The sequence below is a fragment of the Uloborus diversus genome, chromosome 1, assembly GCF_026930045.1.
Source record: "Uloborus diversus isolate 005 chromosome 1, Udiv.v.3.1, whole genome shotgun sequence".
Taxonomy (NCBI): Eukaryota; Metazoa; Arthropoda; class Arachnida; order Araneae; family Uloboridae; genus Uloborus; species Uloborus diversus.
In genome coordinates, this window is record NC_072731.1 from 86,462,921 (window position 1) to 86,481,880 (window position 18,960).

Genomic DNA, 18,960 nt, shown 5'->3' on the forward strand with positions numbered 1-18,960 from the left:
AAGCCTTATGGTGACAATCGTCTGCACAGAAGATTTTTATATATTAAGATGACGATGTCAAAGCAAATTACTCAATAATAGTATAAGTTTTATAAGTAATATAGGTTCACGCAGAAATTTTACGTATAAACTGAGTTTTGCTGCTTCATTCCATTCTAAAATTGGATGATTGGCGATTTTTATCCATTGGCGTGAAATTTTTTGTTTTCAATGCCAGCGCGAAAAATGTTTTTCCTTTGCATACGTAAACAAAGAGTAGGAAAATGTCTATTTGCATAGGGTGAGCACAAAACAACATGGTTATTATTAAACAAAATTATTCAAGCTAGGAATTTGACGACCACACCAATTTCTTGATGGGGTTATTTTCTTCAGTTAAAAGTACTACTTTTAGTCAATGAAATTGATAGAATAAGCAAAAGAAATAACGTGGAGCCAGAAAAAACTTTTATTTTCCCGACAGTTTTTATTATTATTTTTAAATGTTTGATTTTGGAAATAAAACACATTACAAGTGATGTACTTTGGCACGCTACTCCATAGCCGAGCAAAATTTTTCTGCTTTGCTGTCAACTATGTTTCCAGGTTATGATAATTTGCGCTGTGCGCTAAAAACATCAGTGAATGGAATTTCATCGCTTTTGATGCCATGTGCAGAAGCGTAAAAAATGAATTTCAATCTGCGCATCAATTAAAATAATAGTTAAAAAATATTAAATTTTTTCAAATTGTTTAAAAAATGGTTTAAATCTTTGTTTTAAGCATGCTCTTTCAGAAAAAAAAATACTTTTAAAATTTCGGAAACGACCCCATTACCGAAATATCCCCTTTCATCCATTTATTTTGAGATTAACAGATATAAAATAATAGTTTAAAAAACTAAAAAAACACGCTTTTGTAGCAAAATGAACTAAAAAGTGAAAAATAATCTATGCTGTCTATTTACATTTTTGCTTGGACAACAAATGGAAGAAATTCAGGATAACTGATAAGAAGCCCCCCACGCTTTTTTGTATTACATTAAAATTAAGTGATTGGTCAACTACTATCATCCAAAGATTATTTTTCACTTTTTAGTTCATTTTGCTACGAAAGCGTGTTTTTTTAGTTTTTTAAACTATTATTTTATTTTTCTGTTTTTTAGTCTTATGTTGTTATCAGGCAACGAAATTATTCATAAAACGAGTGCGAAGTAATATCTTAAAGTTAAGACAAGGGCACCCCGATGGGAAGCTACTGTGAGTCATCGAAGTATGTTTGCAGAAATCATATTTATATTACTTTGAAAATTTGAGATGCATTTGAATAAAAGTTTTGTTCAAAGAAAAGTGTTCTTTCGCAACTTTTGGTTGTGTTAGTGAGCTTTTTGCACTGATGAAGAGGCTCCATTGTAGCCTTGAAATAGCTATATGCTGTATTTTCTCGAATATTTGTGCTTTATTTACGTTGTTCTTTCACCTTAATCATATTGTAGCACAAAGCTTATATGATAATTTTTCATTTAGTTATATTTCATGTTCTAATTACCTTGGAACATTGGAACAAATTTTGTCTGATGCAGAAAAATTAAAGGTTTTTGTAGATATTTTTAAATAATTTTTGCGATCATTTTTTAATGTATTTTTTTAAATTTTTCCTTTTTCACATTGTTGGATTTATGCCAAAATATTGATTAAAATTGGAGGAAACTAACAATTAAAAGAGTTAATTAATTAATTTGATTATAGAATATTGCATTTGTCATCGGGTCTGAGGTCGCGTGCCAAATTTCAAAAGAATCTGATCGCAGGAAGTGGGCGAAATTTGAGCTGCAAGATTCCGTTACAAGATACATACATACATACATACAGGTGAAGCTAATAAAAGCGTGTTAAAAAAACAAAATTGAAATAAATTATTACTGTTTGTTATTTTGTGTACATATAAAAATTGTATGCTTCCAGATATGCAGTAAACATGAGTAAGAGTAGAAATAAAAATGTTAGAAATAGTTAAATTTATACAAGTTTTCTCAAATATTCATTTATGAATATGGTCGAATTTCGACCACTAAGCGAACACTAGTATGAATAAATATTTGTAGCGTAGTACTGAACAAATTTTAATTTTGCTTGCTTCTAAAAAAAACTTTGATTTTTAAAAAATAATTTGAATATGTAATTTCTGAAGCATAGATTGAAGGCCTTATTTCAAATTATATTCCTGAAGTACAAAGATAAATTGAGTTTCTACAGCTGTAAAATACTGCAGGCAGCTCGTAATGAAGAAGAACAATGATTGTTCAGCAAAACCATAACAAAACGAAGTTTCAATGGAAAAATGAAGATATTATGAATTTGAATAGATAAAAGGTCTATTCAGAGAACCCAAGGAGGGCAGTGAGCTGTCAATTTGAGTTCCATTTTGATGAGAAAGAAGGGGGGTTGACAACAGGGAAGCTGGCATTTTTGGAGTACATGCGCATCCCCGCAATGTGTCCAAACAGAGGAATTTCTTTACAGTGAGTGAGATATTTTTAACTACTTTCGAGGGGAAGGGATGCTCCACTTAATGGGATAAAACTGCATTTTAGATTGTTTATGGTATTGTTAAGGGGAAAATTTTCCGGGACGCTTCCCAATCCATTTTTTTAAATTGAAACTTTTAAAAACGCAACAAACCCCAGGAAACTGTTCGAAGTTAGCTTTTAAAGTACAGTTTTGATAGATCTTTGGTAATGTTAGTGGGCAGAAAAGTTCATGGACCGCCTCGGTATTTTTTGAAATTGAAATTAAAGAATTGCAGTTGTAGATTATCTTCAATGACATTATCAGGGAGTTTGGATCCGCTCCCCCAGAAATTTTTTTGAAATTAAAGCTCTAAAATAGAAATTTTAGACGATCTTTGGTGATATTAAGTTGAGGGGGCGGTTCGGAGATTCCCGGAAAAGTTTAGATTGAGGTCAAAAAAAAAAAAAAAAAAAGAAATTTTAGACAATCATTAATGGCGAATAGGGTGCATTTCTCGGGGATTTGAGTGGGAATCTTAGAAGCTTTTTGGAATTGACGTCCTAAATATGTAAAAGCAATTTCTGATGCCAATAATGGAAAGGATGGGATTTGGAAACTCTTCCCCGCTATTCTTTCAAAATCAGTTTCGAATACGCTCTACGTTACCTTTGGTAACGTAAAGTAAAGAAAGGGATAAGTTTCGGGGATCCATTCTTTGCCATGCCCCTTTCTTCTTTTTTGTTTTAATTACTGATGAAAATATTACATAAACTCCTTCCCAAGTTTTTCTTTTTCAAAAACATTTGGGAGTTTTTTAGTTATAAATAATGAAATTTACAATTTCAACGAATTTTAGAGCCAAAGCGAATTTCTCGCTCTCTAGTCAAAAATATTTGAAAAGGAATCGTGATGCTAAGTTTCAGCTTTGTTATTGACTACAAAACATTGACTTCCTGAATGCACTTTCATCCTTTCAGCATTACTGAATGCATAAGTTCCACACACCGCACTATAAACATAGCTTTGTCAGTGTGTATATATCACCACAACTCATTTTTCATTTATTGATCTTAAATACGAAAGGTGATTAAATATTGCGGCACCTAGGCACACTGTTTCATCTAAAGTTTGAAGATGGAAACAAAAAGCGAAAGTTTGCGACAATTTAAGAAGAGGTAAAGATTTTTGATACGCTTGAACAACTAGAAAGTGAGTCAAAGGTAGCACCCACAATTAGGTATGAGTGAATCTTTCATCATGGACAGATACAAAGGAAGGGCATTGGAGGCGATCGCCCCTCTCTTGAGGGGCTCTACAGGCAATTTTTCAGCATTAAAGCTCCAAAAGTATTTTTGGTCTAGTCTATTTTTAGTCTTTTAGTTAAAGAGTTTAAGGAAACTATCAACCAGAAATTTTTTGGAATATATCAAACTTGAGGCCTTAAAAACGCTATTTTAAACCATCTTTGGAAACGTTAGAGGAAAGAATGAGGTTCAAGCTCTTTCCTCTGCTAATTTTTCAAAACTGCTGTTCTAATAATACAATTTTAAACAATATTGGATAATGTAAGGGGAGAGGGTCCAGAAACTTTGTAATTTTTTCAAAATTGAAGTTCTAAAAATGCAATTTCACCCCTCCCTTGAAGGATTCCCGCATCCGTCTTGTCTTTCATACGTACAATTAAAAGTCAAGGGAAGGCAATCTGTATATGTTCAGAGCTTAGTTTCAATATGAAACTCGTAGAATAGTGTTTAAGCAAAATACAAACAATATGAAACTGGAATCTGCTCTTGTATTGTAGATTATAGAGACATTGAAAGAGGGGTAATACCATAGATGTAATGTTATAAAAGTAAATGCGAAGCTAATATATTTGAAAATATATTGGAATGACGATCAGATTGTGCAGCTCATTATCTTCAATTTTTAATAAATGTAATTTATTGTATCTACTTTATTACTACTACATACTGGGCATATTGTAATTTTATTTTTACGTCTCTCTCTCCCATTGATCACTGATTTTGTGCATCGTAACAGTTTTTTAAAAATACAGTCAAGTTTCTGCTCTTTACGTAAGAAACGGTAATATATAGCTAAAAATGGTCTAAAACAGTTTAAAACTGTCTAAATTGATTGGGAATGTTAATAAAAAAAATTATACACAACATTTTTAAACAATGCGAAATTTCAACTTACGCGAGGAGTCTTGGAACGCATCCCATGCGAAGTCGGGATCCGACTGTATATCATTACGGCAGAATTTAAATTCATTCATCAATATGGTCTTGTTGGTTTTCTTATATGTTCTTACTTTTATTCTTGTGTAGAAAACTATTTTTCTAAAAATGTTTTTCACTTTTCTTCAGAAAATAAGAAACAGTTTTGGTGATTAAAAAAAAAAGGAAAAGTGCATTGTTATTTAACAAAAATTTATTTACAATCTTTTAAATTCCATTGAACTAGACTAATTTCTTAATCTAGAGCAAGGATTTTTTTTTTTTTTTTTTGTACTGAACTACTACCAAATTTTTATTCTTGTTTCATGGAATAAGATTTTTTACAGTAGTAATTGCATTAAGGATAGAAAGATAATTTTCATTTTGATTAAATTACAATAAAAATATCCCCTAAAAATTTTTCCCTTAAAAAAGCCAGCTTTCTTAAACTGGTTTAAACCAAAATAAGCTGCCTGGTCTTTTTTGTTCTGGCTAAAATCAAACAGATTATTATCATCTGCTGCATATCCTGCACATAAGTGCACGAGCTGTCCGCAGGAGTGACAAAAAAAAAAAAAACACAGAATAACAAATTATCAATTTATCCCAAATGTGACTATTGCCCTTTTTCTTTTCAATGGAAATAACCATGAAAGTAAACATGGAAATCTCGGTAATGTTTTTGAGGTTATCGAATCTGATTCAACATGTTTCATAATGATTTTAAAGAATTTTTCAACTATTATTTTTTGTTCGATAGTACTTTTCAGTGTTTTTTTTTCTTTTAAGTCCGCGTGAAATAATACTTGCCTAGAGCTGGCGTTATTTAAGATCCATCTTCATAATTAGGTCAAATTGCCTTCCTTTGTTAAAACTGATGTTAAACTATGCAGTTGGCACTAAAATTTAATCTTTATTCCCCTCTAGGATTTACGCTTGCTAATTTCATGCTTGCTTCAGAGAAGCCTTGATTCAAAATTTTCATTATGATTGCTTTTAACATTACTGTTGCAAGGCAACATTACTTCTAACAATGGGTTTTATATTTAAACATTTAATAGGGAAATTACATGAAATTTGCTGTTTTCCATCCTAACTGAAATAATTATTTTATTTTAGAATTTTAATTTTTCAGCGCTAAGCTGTACCTTAAGATTAAGCAAATCATTTAGTGAAATCCCGAAGTCTCTAAGTGATCTAGTTGCAGAGATATAAGCAACCTAGGCCTCAGATTTCTCCGTGACAGTTAGGCCAAGTAAAACAAAAGTGCTTTAAAACATAATTGAAGCTTAAATTTTTCGAGTTTATTTCTTTTTCTTTATGAGTTATCAGGTAAATATGCAAAAGCTGGAGCGAGTTATCAAGCAAATATGCAAAAGCTGGAGCAAATTCAATCACAAATGAGCAAAATATTAGGCTACAAACCTTAGTGTGGTCTTATTTGACGCATTTACCTTATATTACAGATATAGGATAGGGTGCCGTGGGAAAATTCTAATTCTTCAAAGAGTGCAGCGAGTAGAAAAAAAGTTTGAGAACCCCTGGTATAAATTATGAATTGTCAAAATGGGCAGTATGTTATCTTCTAGCTGCCTATTTTTTAAATCTGTACACCATTCATTTAAAAACATTTTTACTATTGATTATTTGACGTTGAATACATTGCTGTATTTGTCGGTGGGTTGGAGGGGTGATCAAAAATTAACTGTACCAAAAGTCGATGTGAGCAAGTGATAGTCTGACTAGTTGAAACCTGAGTTTTAGATCTGCATTACAAGAGATTGGAACTTAAACGAAAGATTGGACCAGTCTTGAAAAATCCTCCACCCCTCATGTGTGTGTTTTTGGTGTAACATTGAATCACAAGTCTGGTGTACATTACACAACTTCATAGGCGGATTTAGAACGGAGTTCCTGGGGGGGGGGGGGGTCAGGATTTTTTTAACAACATTTTAAATTGCCCCCCCCCCCCATGTTTTGGTTTGTTTCCCGTGATGCATAACGCCAGGCTTTACTTTTTTTCGTGTGTCGTTTTCATTACTGTGTGTTTTCATGCTGTCCTTTTTGAATTGACCTTAAGAGAGCTGACTAGTATGAAGAGAGTGACGCAAGGCTCCCTTTTAAGTGGGATATAGAATATCTCCCATTTTATGGGGTCCGGGGGTTTCTCCCCCGAAGGAAATTTTGTAAAATGGATATGAAATTCTGCATTTTGAAGCCTTATAAGGAATAATTGGATAGACAAAAATCTCGGGAAAAAAAAGACAAATATTTTTAAAAAAAAATAGTTTTATGATTTAAATGTGCTTTGTGATGTAAGTTAATACTTTAAAAGAAATGCTGCACAGATTTACAAAATATGTAACATGAGAGTAACATACTACTTATTAGAACAATTCATAATTTATACACATGAAAAGAAATAAAATAGAAATACACTTTGCTTAGGAATTTCAAACACTTGTCTAATTATTTTCAAGGTTTGGTTGGTTAGATTAGGTGTTTTACCACAAGAGCCCTAGTAGGTTATACTGCGCCAATTTTTTTCAAGGATTTTAGAACATTTAATTATTTAAGGCAACTCATTTGCACTTTCCAGTCTCTGAAATTGAGTACTAGATTATACAGTTGTACTGTACAGTATTATTCAAAGAAAGCAAAGGATATTATAGTGCAAAAACTGTTACTTACAGTGGAAACTGCAGATTGCTCTGGACTCCAAGATGAAGAACTTATGGGTGTATTTTTCAATAAAAAACATGTAGGGTTAAAGGGATCCCACATCAAAAGATCCCCGTAAGTCTTTTGATTGAGTGCCGGAATCAAGAAATCCACTACAAATGTAGATTTCTAAAAAGAAAAAATAAGGGGAAAAAATAAACTTTTAAAATTATGCACTTAAAAGGAGATCTCTAAAAGAAATTTATCTTTTCTGGCAGTTGACACGGTCATTCACAATCATGGCAAAATACTAAGTAAAGATGGACCATTTAAGTACAAAAAAACTTAAAAGTGCTCAAATAGCACACACTATATGACTTGCACACTTGACAAAGAATTTTTTTTTAATATAAGAAAATGCTGATATGGATGAAAAGACATTTGACATGCAATGTTTATTAGACCATTTGTGTATTTAACGTACTTAACTTTTTTCAAAGATTAACATTAAAGTGTAAATGTAAAAAAATTAAAGATATTTCTCTTTAGATCAGGGAACTTCAATCTGGGGAGTGCAACCCCCAGGGGAGACAAGGAAAAATTTGAGGGGAGGCACGAATGTATAAAAAACAAATTAAAACTAAAATTAACTATGATTTATAATCAATTTTGTGCTCACATGTACATGGTTTCTTTTCACCTTTTTAAAATGTTTCTAGTACAATTTTCATCCACACATTTCTATGACTCTGGAATTTCAGCATAAGGGTCATTCTTTAAAATGTGTAACTTTTCTGTCACATGCCTTTTACAGAAAAATTTAAAGGAACAATTCATTTAACAATGCTTTTTAATTTCATCAAAAATATATCAATTTAAACCTGCCAACAATTTTTTAATAATAATTTTTATTTTAGTATATTTTTGGTTCACAACATTTCAATTCTTACCTCCGTGGCATGTCACACCAAGGGGGCCCATATGGGGAGGGGGGGCAAGGGGGGGGCTCAAGTCCCCCCTCTTTGAGATGAGAAGTTCCTTGCTTTTAGTGCTTTTTGCTTTGCAAAAATATAAAAAAAAATCTTTTCTATCCATCAATGAATAAGTTATCAAAAATGTCAAATTTTAACATCTCTAATCTGTACTAAAATTGGTTTCCATGGGGAAAATTTCTGAGCTCCCCCCCCCTTAGAATTTTGCATATGGGCGCCCATGCGTCACACACCTTGTGTGACTGTTTATGTTGCTTAATCACTTATTTAATTAAAAGTATGTACTTATTTATTTATTACTCTTTTCACAAGTGTCTCAAATACTAAGTGTTTAAGTATATTTAATTTTTTAATAATTTGTTTTAGTTTGTTTTAGTAGGACAAGAAGTCATGTCACACAATAAATTCTCACCTCCATTACCTAAACACAAAATGTGGCAGGAGTGACATCAAATTTGATTTTCCATGATACAAGAGAGACCCCTTGTTTATTTTCAGCCATAGTTGAAGTTGTGAGATTTTTATCGAAAAACAAGAAGATAGATTTTGCTTTAAAAACTTATTGTTGTTTTTGTGACTTCTCACTGCCTTAAACTTGAATTTTAGGGATTTAAATTAATGTAAAAAAGAAGTGAACATGTTTTCATATGCTTAACATGTGCAGATTGTAGCAACGAAGAAAAAAAAAAATTTCCTGAAAAATGCATCTATTAGGCCTATATTAATGGACAACTCCTCACCTCCGTGACAGACCTTATCAATGTGATTATTTCTGAGGTGAAAATAAATGATGGAGGCGAAATACACCAATAATAAGCATTCTACCAAAATTATAAATTGCCAGTATATTCTCAAATTTACTAAATACTATTTTTTAACACACATTTGAAACTACAGCGATCTCTCACTTATACGCGACCAAATGGGACAACGCAATTTTCACGCATAAGTGAAATTCGTGTATAAGTGAAAAACCCAAAAATTAGCTTAAATGCAATAAGTTAACATCAGTTATAGTAACACTAATAGTATACTACTAATACTAATGAATAAATTCCCACATAACTTCCATTTATACATTGTGATTTAATAAAAAAGCCAAATTTGAGGTTATACGTTTTGTCATTTTTTATGCACTGTACAGTACGTAAGCGAATTCCCCAAAACCTAAAAAAATGTCGCGAGATCAGTGCTATAGTCTACGAGGATGCAAAAGATTTTCGATAGGCTATGTCAACGCATACCGCTTGAGCACGATTTTTAGTGACGTCAACCTTTTTGTGTGTAACCTGTTCTCCCCTCTCGAAGTCAATCACAAGACTAATTCCACCCCCTATTGCACACTTGTGCAAAAAAAAAAATAATAATAATTTGAATTTTGACATCTTGAATTCAAATTATGTTTTTCGCAATCACGAGTGTGTGTATGTAGGCGTGTGTGTTTGTGTGTGGGGGTATGTGTTTGTGTGTACGGGTTATGTGTATGTGTGTGTAGGCATGTGTGTGGGTAGTTGTGTGTATGAATGTGTGTGGGGGGGGGTATGTGTATGTGTGTGTAGGCATGAATGTGTGGGTAGTTGTGTGTATGCGTGTGTGTATGTGTTTGTGTATGTGTGTGTAGGTGTATGTATGTGTATGTGCTTGTGTGTGTGTGTAGGACATGGATGCAACCTGGAGACGGCTTTCGCTATAGGAGCAGCATCGTGAGGACCCGGTCGACGGTGATGGTGCCGAGGGTGGCGGTGGGAAAAATCAAAGGAACGTCAAACACAGTCAAGTGAGAACAATAAGCAATCGTGATTGCTCAAAAACATGTTCTTTGAAGAATCCGAACAATGGAATAACGTCGTGTGAATGTATTTCAAGAGAAAGAACAAGAAGGGTACAAATCCTCCGATAAGCAAAGGGTGAATTCGGCAATTTAACTAAAATTGAAAAAAAAATTATCGCGCATAAGTGAAAAGTTCATTTTAGGTTTTGCGTATAAATGAACAAGAGTTAACATTGTTTTCCTATATTGCTGGCCGGGCCCGTGAGAAAAACGCGCATAAGTGAAAAACGAGTATAACAGAGGTCGCGTATAAGCGAGAGATCACTGTACTAATTAAGCCATACTTTAAATAAGAGAGCTTAATATTATATTCCCACTAATCATTAAAAATAGTTGATTCAGGGTTTGAAATAGAGCGCGGGATTGCGCGAAACGCGCACAAAATCGGTAAATCTGTTTGGCATAAATGCCTATTAATAACAACAGTAGATAATCCTATCTCATCACTTCACAATACCAATAGTAAAAGAATGTTTTTCCTTACTTATAATGTATTACCAATCATTTTGCATGACTAGGGTAAAAGATTCTTATCAGCACTCATTCACATTGGTCGAAACGACCGAATGTTTGTTTCACTTTCGTCCACCTGTGGCGGGAACTCTGTAGTGGATGACGTCACATCGATGCTTCTAGAATGAATCCGATGGCATGTGTGCTTAACGATAGCAGTGATGAGTGTCTGTTCACGTGACTTGGATATGCTAATGACCCGGGGGATATTTAAACTGCTCGCAGCTTATGTTCTTTCTCTCTTTGATCATCTCTCGTCGATGTAGGCGGTCGCTCAATCAGTATTCGAACTTGCTTGTTCGTGCCGCTCGCCCTTTTTTGAAAATGATGAGCTGGAGTTAGCTTATTTCCAAATGGATTTCTTCGTCGAAGTTTTTAGTCGATAGTCATGCAGTTTGAATTGCAGTATTAGTTATCTCGTGCAAAAGTAGCATGTGGAGAGATTATGTTCTTAGTATTTATTTTTATCATTTACAGCGTATTTTAACTTTTTACTTATTGTTTAAATAAACTTCATGAAAGTTAGAAATAGTTTGTCAGTCTTATTTCAGAACTCACTCTGCTAGTATCAAAGGAAAACATTGGGGAGATATTATTAGATTAGAAATTCTCCCCAACACGGGTTACGGGTCCAGTCCCTTTCCTGTGCAGACCTAGTGAAAATATTTTTGAATAAGACTAGGAAATAATAAAGAGTGTACATGCATCTGTAAAAAGGTGGGGTTGTACTGCTGCCAAAAGTACATGTACCGTTAGATGGTGTACATTTCGATATTTTTCAGAAATTTTGAAAAAAAATTTTTGGAAGCTGCAAATTTGATGACCCATCGGAAAATGAAGTTATTGGAATGTTTGAGATGGGGCGGGCGACCAAGATAGAAGCGACTTAAAAGATTTTACCAAGATTTGAGAATACTACAGTTTGAAAACAAATGGCAAAATTTCGCTATCCAAATTGAAAAGCTCAATAACAAGAATTACCTCGAATGGGCGACAAATATGAAGTAACTTCTCATGGAACGGAATGTTTGGGAGATCACAAATGGAGAAGAAAAAGAACCAGCCATTGATGAGAAGTCAAATATAACAGAAAAGGATGTGAAAGAATTGATTGTGAGGAAGCGAACTGCAGTCTCTCTAATCTTCTTGAATATTGAACAAAATCTAAGAAAAATAGTTGAAACTATAGAAGATCCATGAAAACCTTGGAAGAAGCTGAAATTACATTTTTTTCCAGAGAATAGATGTATAAGTATGCAACTCTTCATTGAGCTGAATCAGTGCAAGAAAGAGAATGGAGAAAAGCTGAATTTATTCGCGGCACGCCTGCAGAGAATCTTCGACAAAATCAAAGATGTTTATCCGAATTTCCCGGAGGATTGTATTTCTTTTAAATTACTGCAAAGTTTACCAGAAACGTATGATCATCTGATTCAACAGATTTTGATGAGGAAAAATGAAGATTTTACATTCGAGAAAATCCTGGTTGACCTAATTATTGAAGAAAACCGTCAAGAAATGAAAGAAGAGAAGACAAAAGAGATGCAGGTTTTCCAAGTTAAATATAAAATTCGATGTTACAAGTGTCAAGAATATGGACATATAAAGAAGCAGATGCCCTTATGTCAAAAATGAAGACCGTCAAAGATTGACTTCACAAGAAAGAAATAAAAGAGGACACCAGCACCAATCCCGGAAAGAATGGAGGGAAGAAGGTACGAGGCCAAGGAATAGAAATCGCCGATCCAGGAGCTTCGCCGATCACCTTCAAATAACAGATGTGAGTATTCTTTGTATTTCTTGTCAGAGGCAAATCTTAGTCAGACCCAAGATAAAGGGAGTACATTTATTTTTGTGGTAGCAGAGCGTGGTTTTTGACACTGCCGCATCAAATCACTGTTGCTCAAATAAAAACTGGTTTAGGACGTTTGAACCCCTAAATGATGCAAACATGGCTGTTGCCGTGAAAAAGCAAACTTTCCCGATTGAGGGAAAAGGGTTAATCAAAGTTAAGTTCGGTAAAAGAACTGTAATTCTCAAAGATGTAATGTATTCTCCCCGTTTGAGACGAAATATTTTGTCTGGCACCAAGTTTGACCAGGGTGGTGCAAAATTTAAAGGTGGGGGAGGTTTTGTGGAGGTATCTGACAAACAGGGATTAATTTTTAAAGCTGAACTCAATAATGGAGTTTATAATGTTAATTGTAAAAAGTTTAAAAATTCTCCTAGTTCTAGTCATGTAAATAAAGTACCTTCTGTTGCATGCTGACAAAGTGACATTGAAACTTGGCATAAACGCTGTGGACACGTAAACACTGAAAGTATTCGTAAAACTAGTAATATTTCAGCTGTTCGTGGCCTACCTAAGTTTAAACACCTTAAATTAAACTGTGATGTTTATAAATTAGGAAAATTAAGGCGTGTTAGTTTCAAGTCAATTGATAGAGTAAAAAGTACCCAGCCATTGCAATTATTGCATATGGATGTTTGGGGAAAATGTGAAGTAGAGGGCAGAAACGGAGAAAATTATTTTCTTTCTATTATTGATGACTATTCTAAAAGGTGTTCATTGTATTCTATTAAGTAAAAAAGTAAGGTTCCGGGAATTGTAAAACAACATTCTGAGAGCCGAAAGATTTATCGGCAAAAAGGTTGTCAGTATCAGATCTGATAACGGGACGGAATTTGTAAATCAGGAACTAGACGGGTTTTGTCAGGATATGGGTATGCATCATGAACTCACAAATGTGTACACACCAGAGCAAAACGGATTAATTGAGAATTTTCCATTTGCTGAGAAATTCTCCCCAACAAAATCCCGCGCAATTTTTAATTTCCCCCCGTAAATTCTTAAACTCGATAACGAACCCCATACCGGAAAAGCGGAGAAGATAAAAAAAAAATTCAAAATCCATTTTCATTTTAGAAAGATTTAAAAAATTTAATAAAGCGTCCGTCAATTCAAAGCAATTTAAGTTACATCAATGAATTCCGATTCGCTGGTCTTAACCAAATCCGATCCGCCGACATCAACCGAATCCAATCCGCCAACAGCAACCGATTCCGATCCGCCGACATCAAATGATTCCGATCCGCCGACATCAAATGAGTCCGATCCGCCGGTCGAAATGCAATCCGAAAGCTGCTGGAAACGACAGTCCGTTTTCGAAAGGTATAGACAATTTTTTACTTTAACTTTTTGATCGTCAGAAATAGTCTTTGTGCAGTAGAAATATTATTCTAAACAATGGGGCCAAACCCCATTCGGATAATTAGATCAGGAATGGGGCCGAACCCCATTCGGATAATTAGATCAGGAATGGTCTATTTTAAAAAATAATTGAGTGTATGTGTATGTTATTTAGCTGTAAAATATTTTATTACAATTGAAATAACAAAATAAAATTGCAAAATTACTGAATAATATTTTAAAAATGGGGTTGATATTACATTACAAAAATATAATTTAAAAATGAATAAATAGAAAAATGAAATAAAAATGAATTACAAAAAAATTCTAAACAAATTTTCAAAACTTATAAAAATTCTCCCGCAAATTCAAAAAATCCCCCCTGGAATCTGAAGTAAAGGGGAACATTCCCCCCTAGAAATTGAACCCTATTTCAAACCCTGGTTAATTGTTGGCACAATTAACAAAATTACTACTTTGATACTAAACTGCCCTTGATTTTTAAAAGTTTTTCTTTTATTTTATTTCCGTGGACAAAAATTTTTTTTAATTTTTTTATATTTATGAGCAAAATAATTGGAACTTAGCTCGGCCATTGTTTATGGTAACTTCTAGTAGGTAATACTTTCATGTAAGAATGAAAAAAAAAAGAAAACAAAAGGTTGCGAAATTGAAAAATATTTGTGTTCAAAAGTTACGTTTTCTGGAGAATGACCCGTAAGCAAACATAAAATTAAAATATTGAGCAAAGCTGGACAAGACATTGAAAGTGAGCAACGTTGTGCAACATTTACAAACTATTGGTTGAAAGTCGGTCAAGAACAAACAGTGGCAGCACTCCCATGGGCGTTATAAAAGTAATTTAGCAGTCCATGTGAACCTCACATAAGTCTTAGCTGACAACAAATGAATTCATATTTGGTTTTTCAATTCTTAATATGTTTAAAATGAAATCATGTATTGTAATGTTAAATTTTGTGTTCAAAATTATTTTATTATCTATAGTTAAATTTGTAACCAGCTCAAGCAGGTATGAATTAAAATATTGGGAGACTCCAGGCCAAACACTTTTCAGGGTCCCCTGTATTCAAACCTGATAAACACAGAACCAGTAGTGATGACTTCAGAGGTGCTACGGTGCTCAACCACCCATTCAAATTTTTTGTTGGGGTGCAGAATAACAAGCACCCCTTAAGTAAGCAGAAGAAAAAGAGAAATAAATAAAGGAAAAAATCCTATTTAAAAAAAAAAAAAACTCTTAAACAATCCATCAAAACTTAAACAGTTTTAGTCATTTGGAGACCCTAAGCCCCTGATGTTATTGCTCCCTATTTGGGGTGTTAGGAAAACTAGTGAAGAAAAAAAAGGGGGCAAAAACCAATTAATTCTTAAGACATCTTAAATCCACATGATTTTTCCCTTGATTTCTCAACATCAGGTCGCGAAAAAACAGGATTAGTAATTTCACACACATAAACAATGCAAAAAATATGGGAGAGAAATAAGGCAAAAAAAAAAAAAAAATCAGAAAATAAAAGTTTTTGGAAAAAAAGGGGAAACTTCAAAAAGTGGAAATTTGTGCATCCGAGGAAGAATCTCATGCCTGGGATGATTAAAAATTATTAATATTCTTAACAGAATTCAAGAAGAAATAGAATCAAATTTCCGATGAATTTTAACATATAAATCAAGGTTGTGTGTAACTCAACAAAATTGAAAATGATCGCATGACTCATTTTATATCTACCACTCATAAAGTTTTGGCAAAGAGAGGACAGTAAACAATTAAGATTGTTCGGGGGGAAGAGGGGGGAACCAAAGATCTTAAACACGATTATTCAAAGGACACAAACAGATTCCAAACATACCCTTTCCCTATGGCTAGGATCATCACTTTCTGAATCATCTTCCATCTGGAAGGGAGAAAAGAAAAAGATTTTCAAATACCACATCATAATTACCTTTCCCCTCCAAAAAAAAAAAAAAAAAAAAAACATTTCAATTCATAGGTACATTGTACATTAAATGACATAGACATTAAAATTATTGCAGTAACAGTAATCATTTACAGACGTGTGCTTAAAAGGAAATATACCATAAAAACAATTAAAAAAAGCTTTGAGTGGTATTATAATTCAAGTTTTTGATTTTAATGAATGCAGGGCAGAAATTAGTTACACACAAACTGTCTTAAAATTCTGGACCCCCCCCCCCATTCCTCTCATTCAAGGATGATATCATACTTAGCTCGTCTTTGAAAACCAAGGCTGCATAGTCAGAGTCAAACTGATTTTGAATCGGAATCGCTTAAAAACATGCCGATTCTAAATACAGGATTTTTTAAAAAACTCTTTGCATTTTTTTTTTTTTTTTGCATTTTTTTTTACTGACAATTTTTTACATTCAACTGCTTCAAAATTCATAAGCTCAAAACTACATATCAAGGAATCTCACTTTAACTAATTGCAGGGTGAGCGGATTATCTTGTTGCTGCACGCCAAATACCTTTCAAAACATAGTTTTTTGACCAAGTCATTGTTACTGCTACAACAAAAAAGGTTGTTTGATGGTAAAATCTAGCGATATATATATTTTATACCTTGGGGGTCCAACTAATCCGCTCAGGCGACTAAAAAATACTTTGTAACTAAGAAATACTTTGGAATTCTATCAGAAAAAAGAATCTTTCAGAAGCTATGTTAATGTGAATTTTCTGACAAATTCTGAGACATAATTTCTCTGATGATTAAAACTTTCTCATGGAGCCAATTCCTAAGATCTTACAACTTTTGACGGTCTTTGTCTCTCTCCGTATATAACAAAATTGCAAGATTTTTGTGCGCAACTTTTATACTTATTTTTATTTAATGACCTGTTTTTATGAGTGAATTTTGAAAAGAAATAACCCGACATTTTAAGACACAGAATGAATTTTTGGTAGACATAACTTCTGACTACACTTAAAATCTACACACCTGTTTGTGAAAATTGCAACACCACAAAGGATTTATGAGAGTGAGCTGAAAATTGCAGGAAATGTAAAGTAGGGCATGATACGCAAATGATTTGAACTGCAGACGGGTAGCGCATGCGTATGCTGAGCAGTGTCCTCTGAACAGTGGATCAAACTGAATATAAATAGACTGCTGTAGTGAGGCGTGTATGATTATCAGTGGTTATATGCTAGAGTAAACGTTAACTGAATTTTTACTATGCTTCTTCGACGAAAGAAAGCGAAATTCGAGCAAATTTCTGAGTTTGAATGGGGCAGAATCATCGGCCTTCGTGAAGCTGGATTGTCTTATGGTGCAGTAGCCGCTCGTGTTCAGCATAACAGCAGCACAACCATGCGTGTTTGGAAGCTGTGGACGGATGAGGGTCGGACAGCTCGGAAATCCGGGAGTGGACCCCGAAATGTGACGTCAGTTAGTGATGACAGACATCTGGTGTCTATGGCGCTGACGGACCGCACAGCTTCTTCTAGACTATTGGCAGCACAGTGGTCAACAGCTACAGGTGTTTCATTGTGTGCTTCATCAAATCGGAGATGTCTGCTGCAGCGTGGGCTGTGCACAAGGATTCCTTTATACAGGATTCCTCTCACGCAAAACCATTGCCACCTGCAGCTACAATGGGCTGATGTGCATAGGAGCTGGCGTGCTGATTGGCTGCAGGTTGTGTTTTCTGACGAATCCCGCTTCAATTTGTGGCACCATGATGGCCAAATTCATGTCAGGCGCTATGCCGGTGAACGGCACATTCCGGAGTGCATTATTGAACACTACAGTGGACGAACACCCGGAATTATAGTCTGGGGCGCCATAGCATATTATGGACGACCACAATTGCTATGAATTGTGGGCAATTTGAACAGTACCCGATACATAAATGAAGTTTTACAGCCCCAAGCTATTCCTTTTCTGCAAGGATTGCCAAGGGCTGTATTCCAGCAGGATAATGCCGTCCACATGTCGCAAGAATGAAATTCCCTGACATTTCCAGGTTTTCCAGTCGATTTTAGGAAAAATTCTAGGATAATGTATGTCAACTTACGTCATTTAATATCAATACAATATAATTTTTACTGTAAATAAAACTAACTTATTAACCAAAAAATGCTTTAAGACATTATCGATAATTTTTATCAATATCTGGGTTAAGACAAACTTGAAATTTAACTACAAATGCTTTGAAAGGCCAGATATTTCCAATTAATACTTTCATTTTTAAATCTCTGCAATTATGTTTTGCAAAAGTTTGTTTCCCTTTCAATGCAATTTTTATTACTCAAAACTTTTTCTTAGCACTTTTGTTTTTACTCTTTTTCTTACTTGGCAACTTTTTCCTATTGCATAATGATATGTACTAGGAACCATTCTGGCATAACTGAGCATATAAGAAATCTCATTTGATTTAAGTCTTCCCCCCCCCCTCATTACAGCATGAAGAACAGCATTCTGTCAGTCCATAATGCTACAAGACTTTTCTTTCAAAATTTTGACCAACATGCCCTTGTTGATACTACACTCTCAACAAGTGGTGTGACATATTTTTAAAAAACATTGATGCTTAAAAAAAAAAAAATTCAAAATTAAAACATCAATGTTTTAACAAAAACCATGATGGATGTTTCCAAAACATTGACATTCCCACTATTCTCGACTGTACATAAACATGGGAAAAAATTATCCGCATTGTGATAAAATCGTAACATCTTTCTTTGGCAAGCAAGGATTTATAAAAATCATAGCTCATTCTGTTTCAAAACTAACAATATATGCTATAAATATTCTCTGCAATGATGATTCAATTTAAAATTCATATTCTTAATACAAAAGAATACAAAAAATTATTACACTATTCTTCTAAAATGGACTTTTATTTTTGTTTTCAAAAGATTTTTTACAAATCCTTAGCTTTCAAAGGAAATGAAGAACTAAAAAAATTAAATGCTCATTTTTTACAACTCAGTATTTTTACAAAACAAATATGTAATTGCTAATTAACTCAATTCTACATGAAATACACCGCCAGCTCAGTCAATTCCAGCCGAGGACTGCAGTTC

General features: G+C 33.8%; 1 protein-coding gene across 1 annotated transcript in view; it reads right to left on the reverse strand.

The window, feature by feature from the left end:
* The window catches only part of LOC129229266 (uncharacterized), a 163,244-nt gene that overhangs the window by 123,753 nt on the left and 20,531 nt on the right, over positions 1–18,960 (reverse strand). The window contains exons 7-8 of the mRNA XM_054863575.1: positions 15,764–15,808; positions 7,400–7,558 (exon numbers count right to left, since the gene is read on the reverse strand). Coding sequence (XP_054719550.1) covers positions 7,400–7,558; positions 15,764–15,808 — 204 coding nt within the window. The remainder of the gene's footprint in view (positions 1–7,399; positions 7,559–15,763; positions 15,809–18,960) is intronic.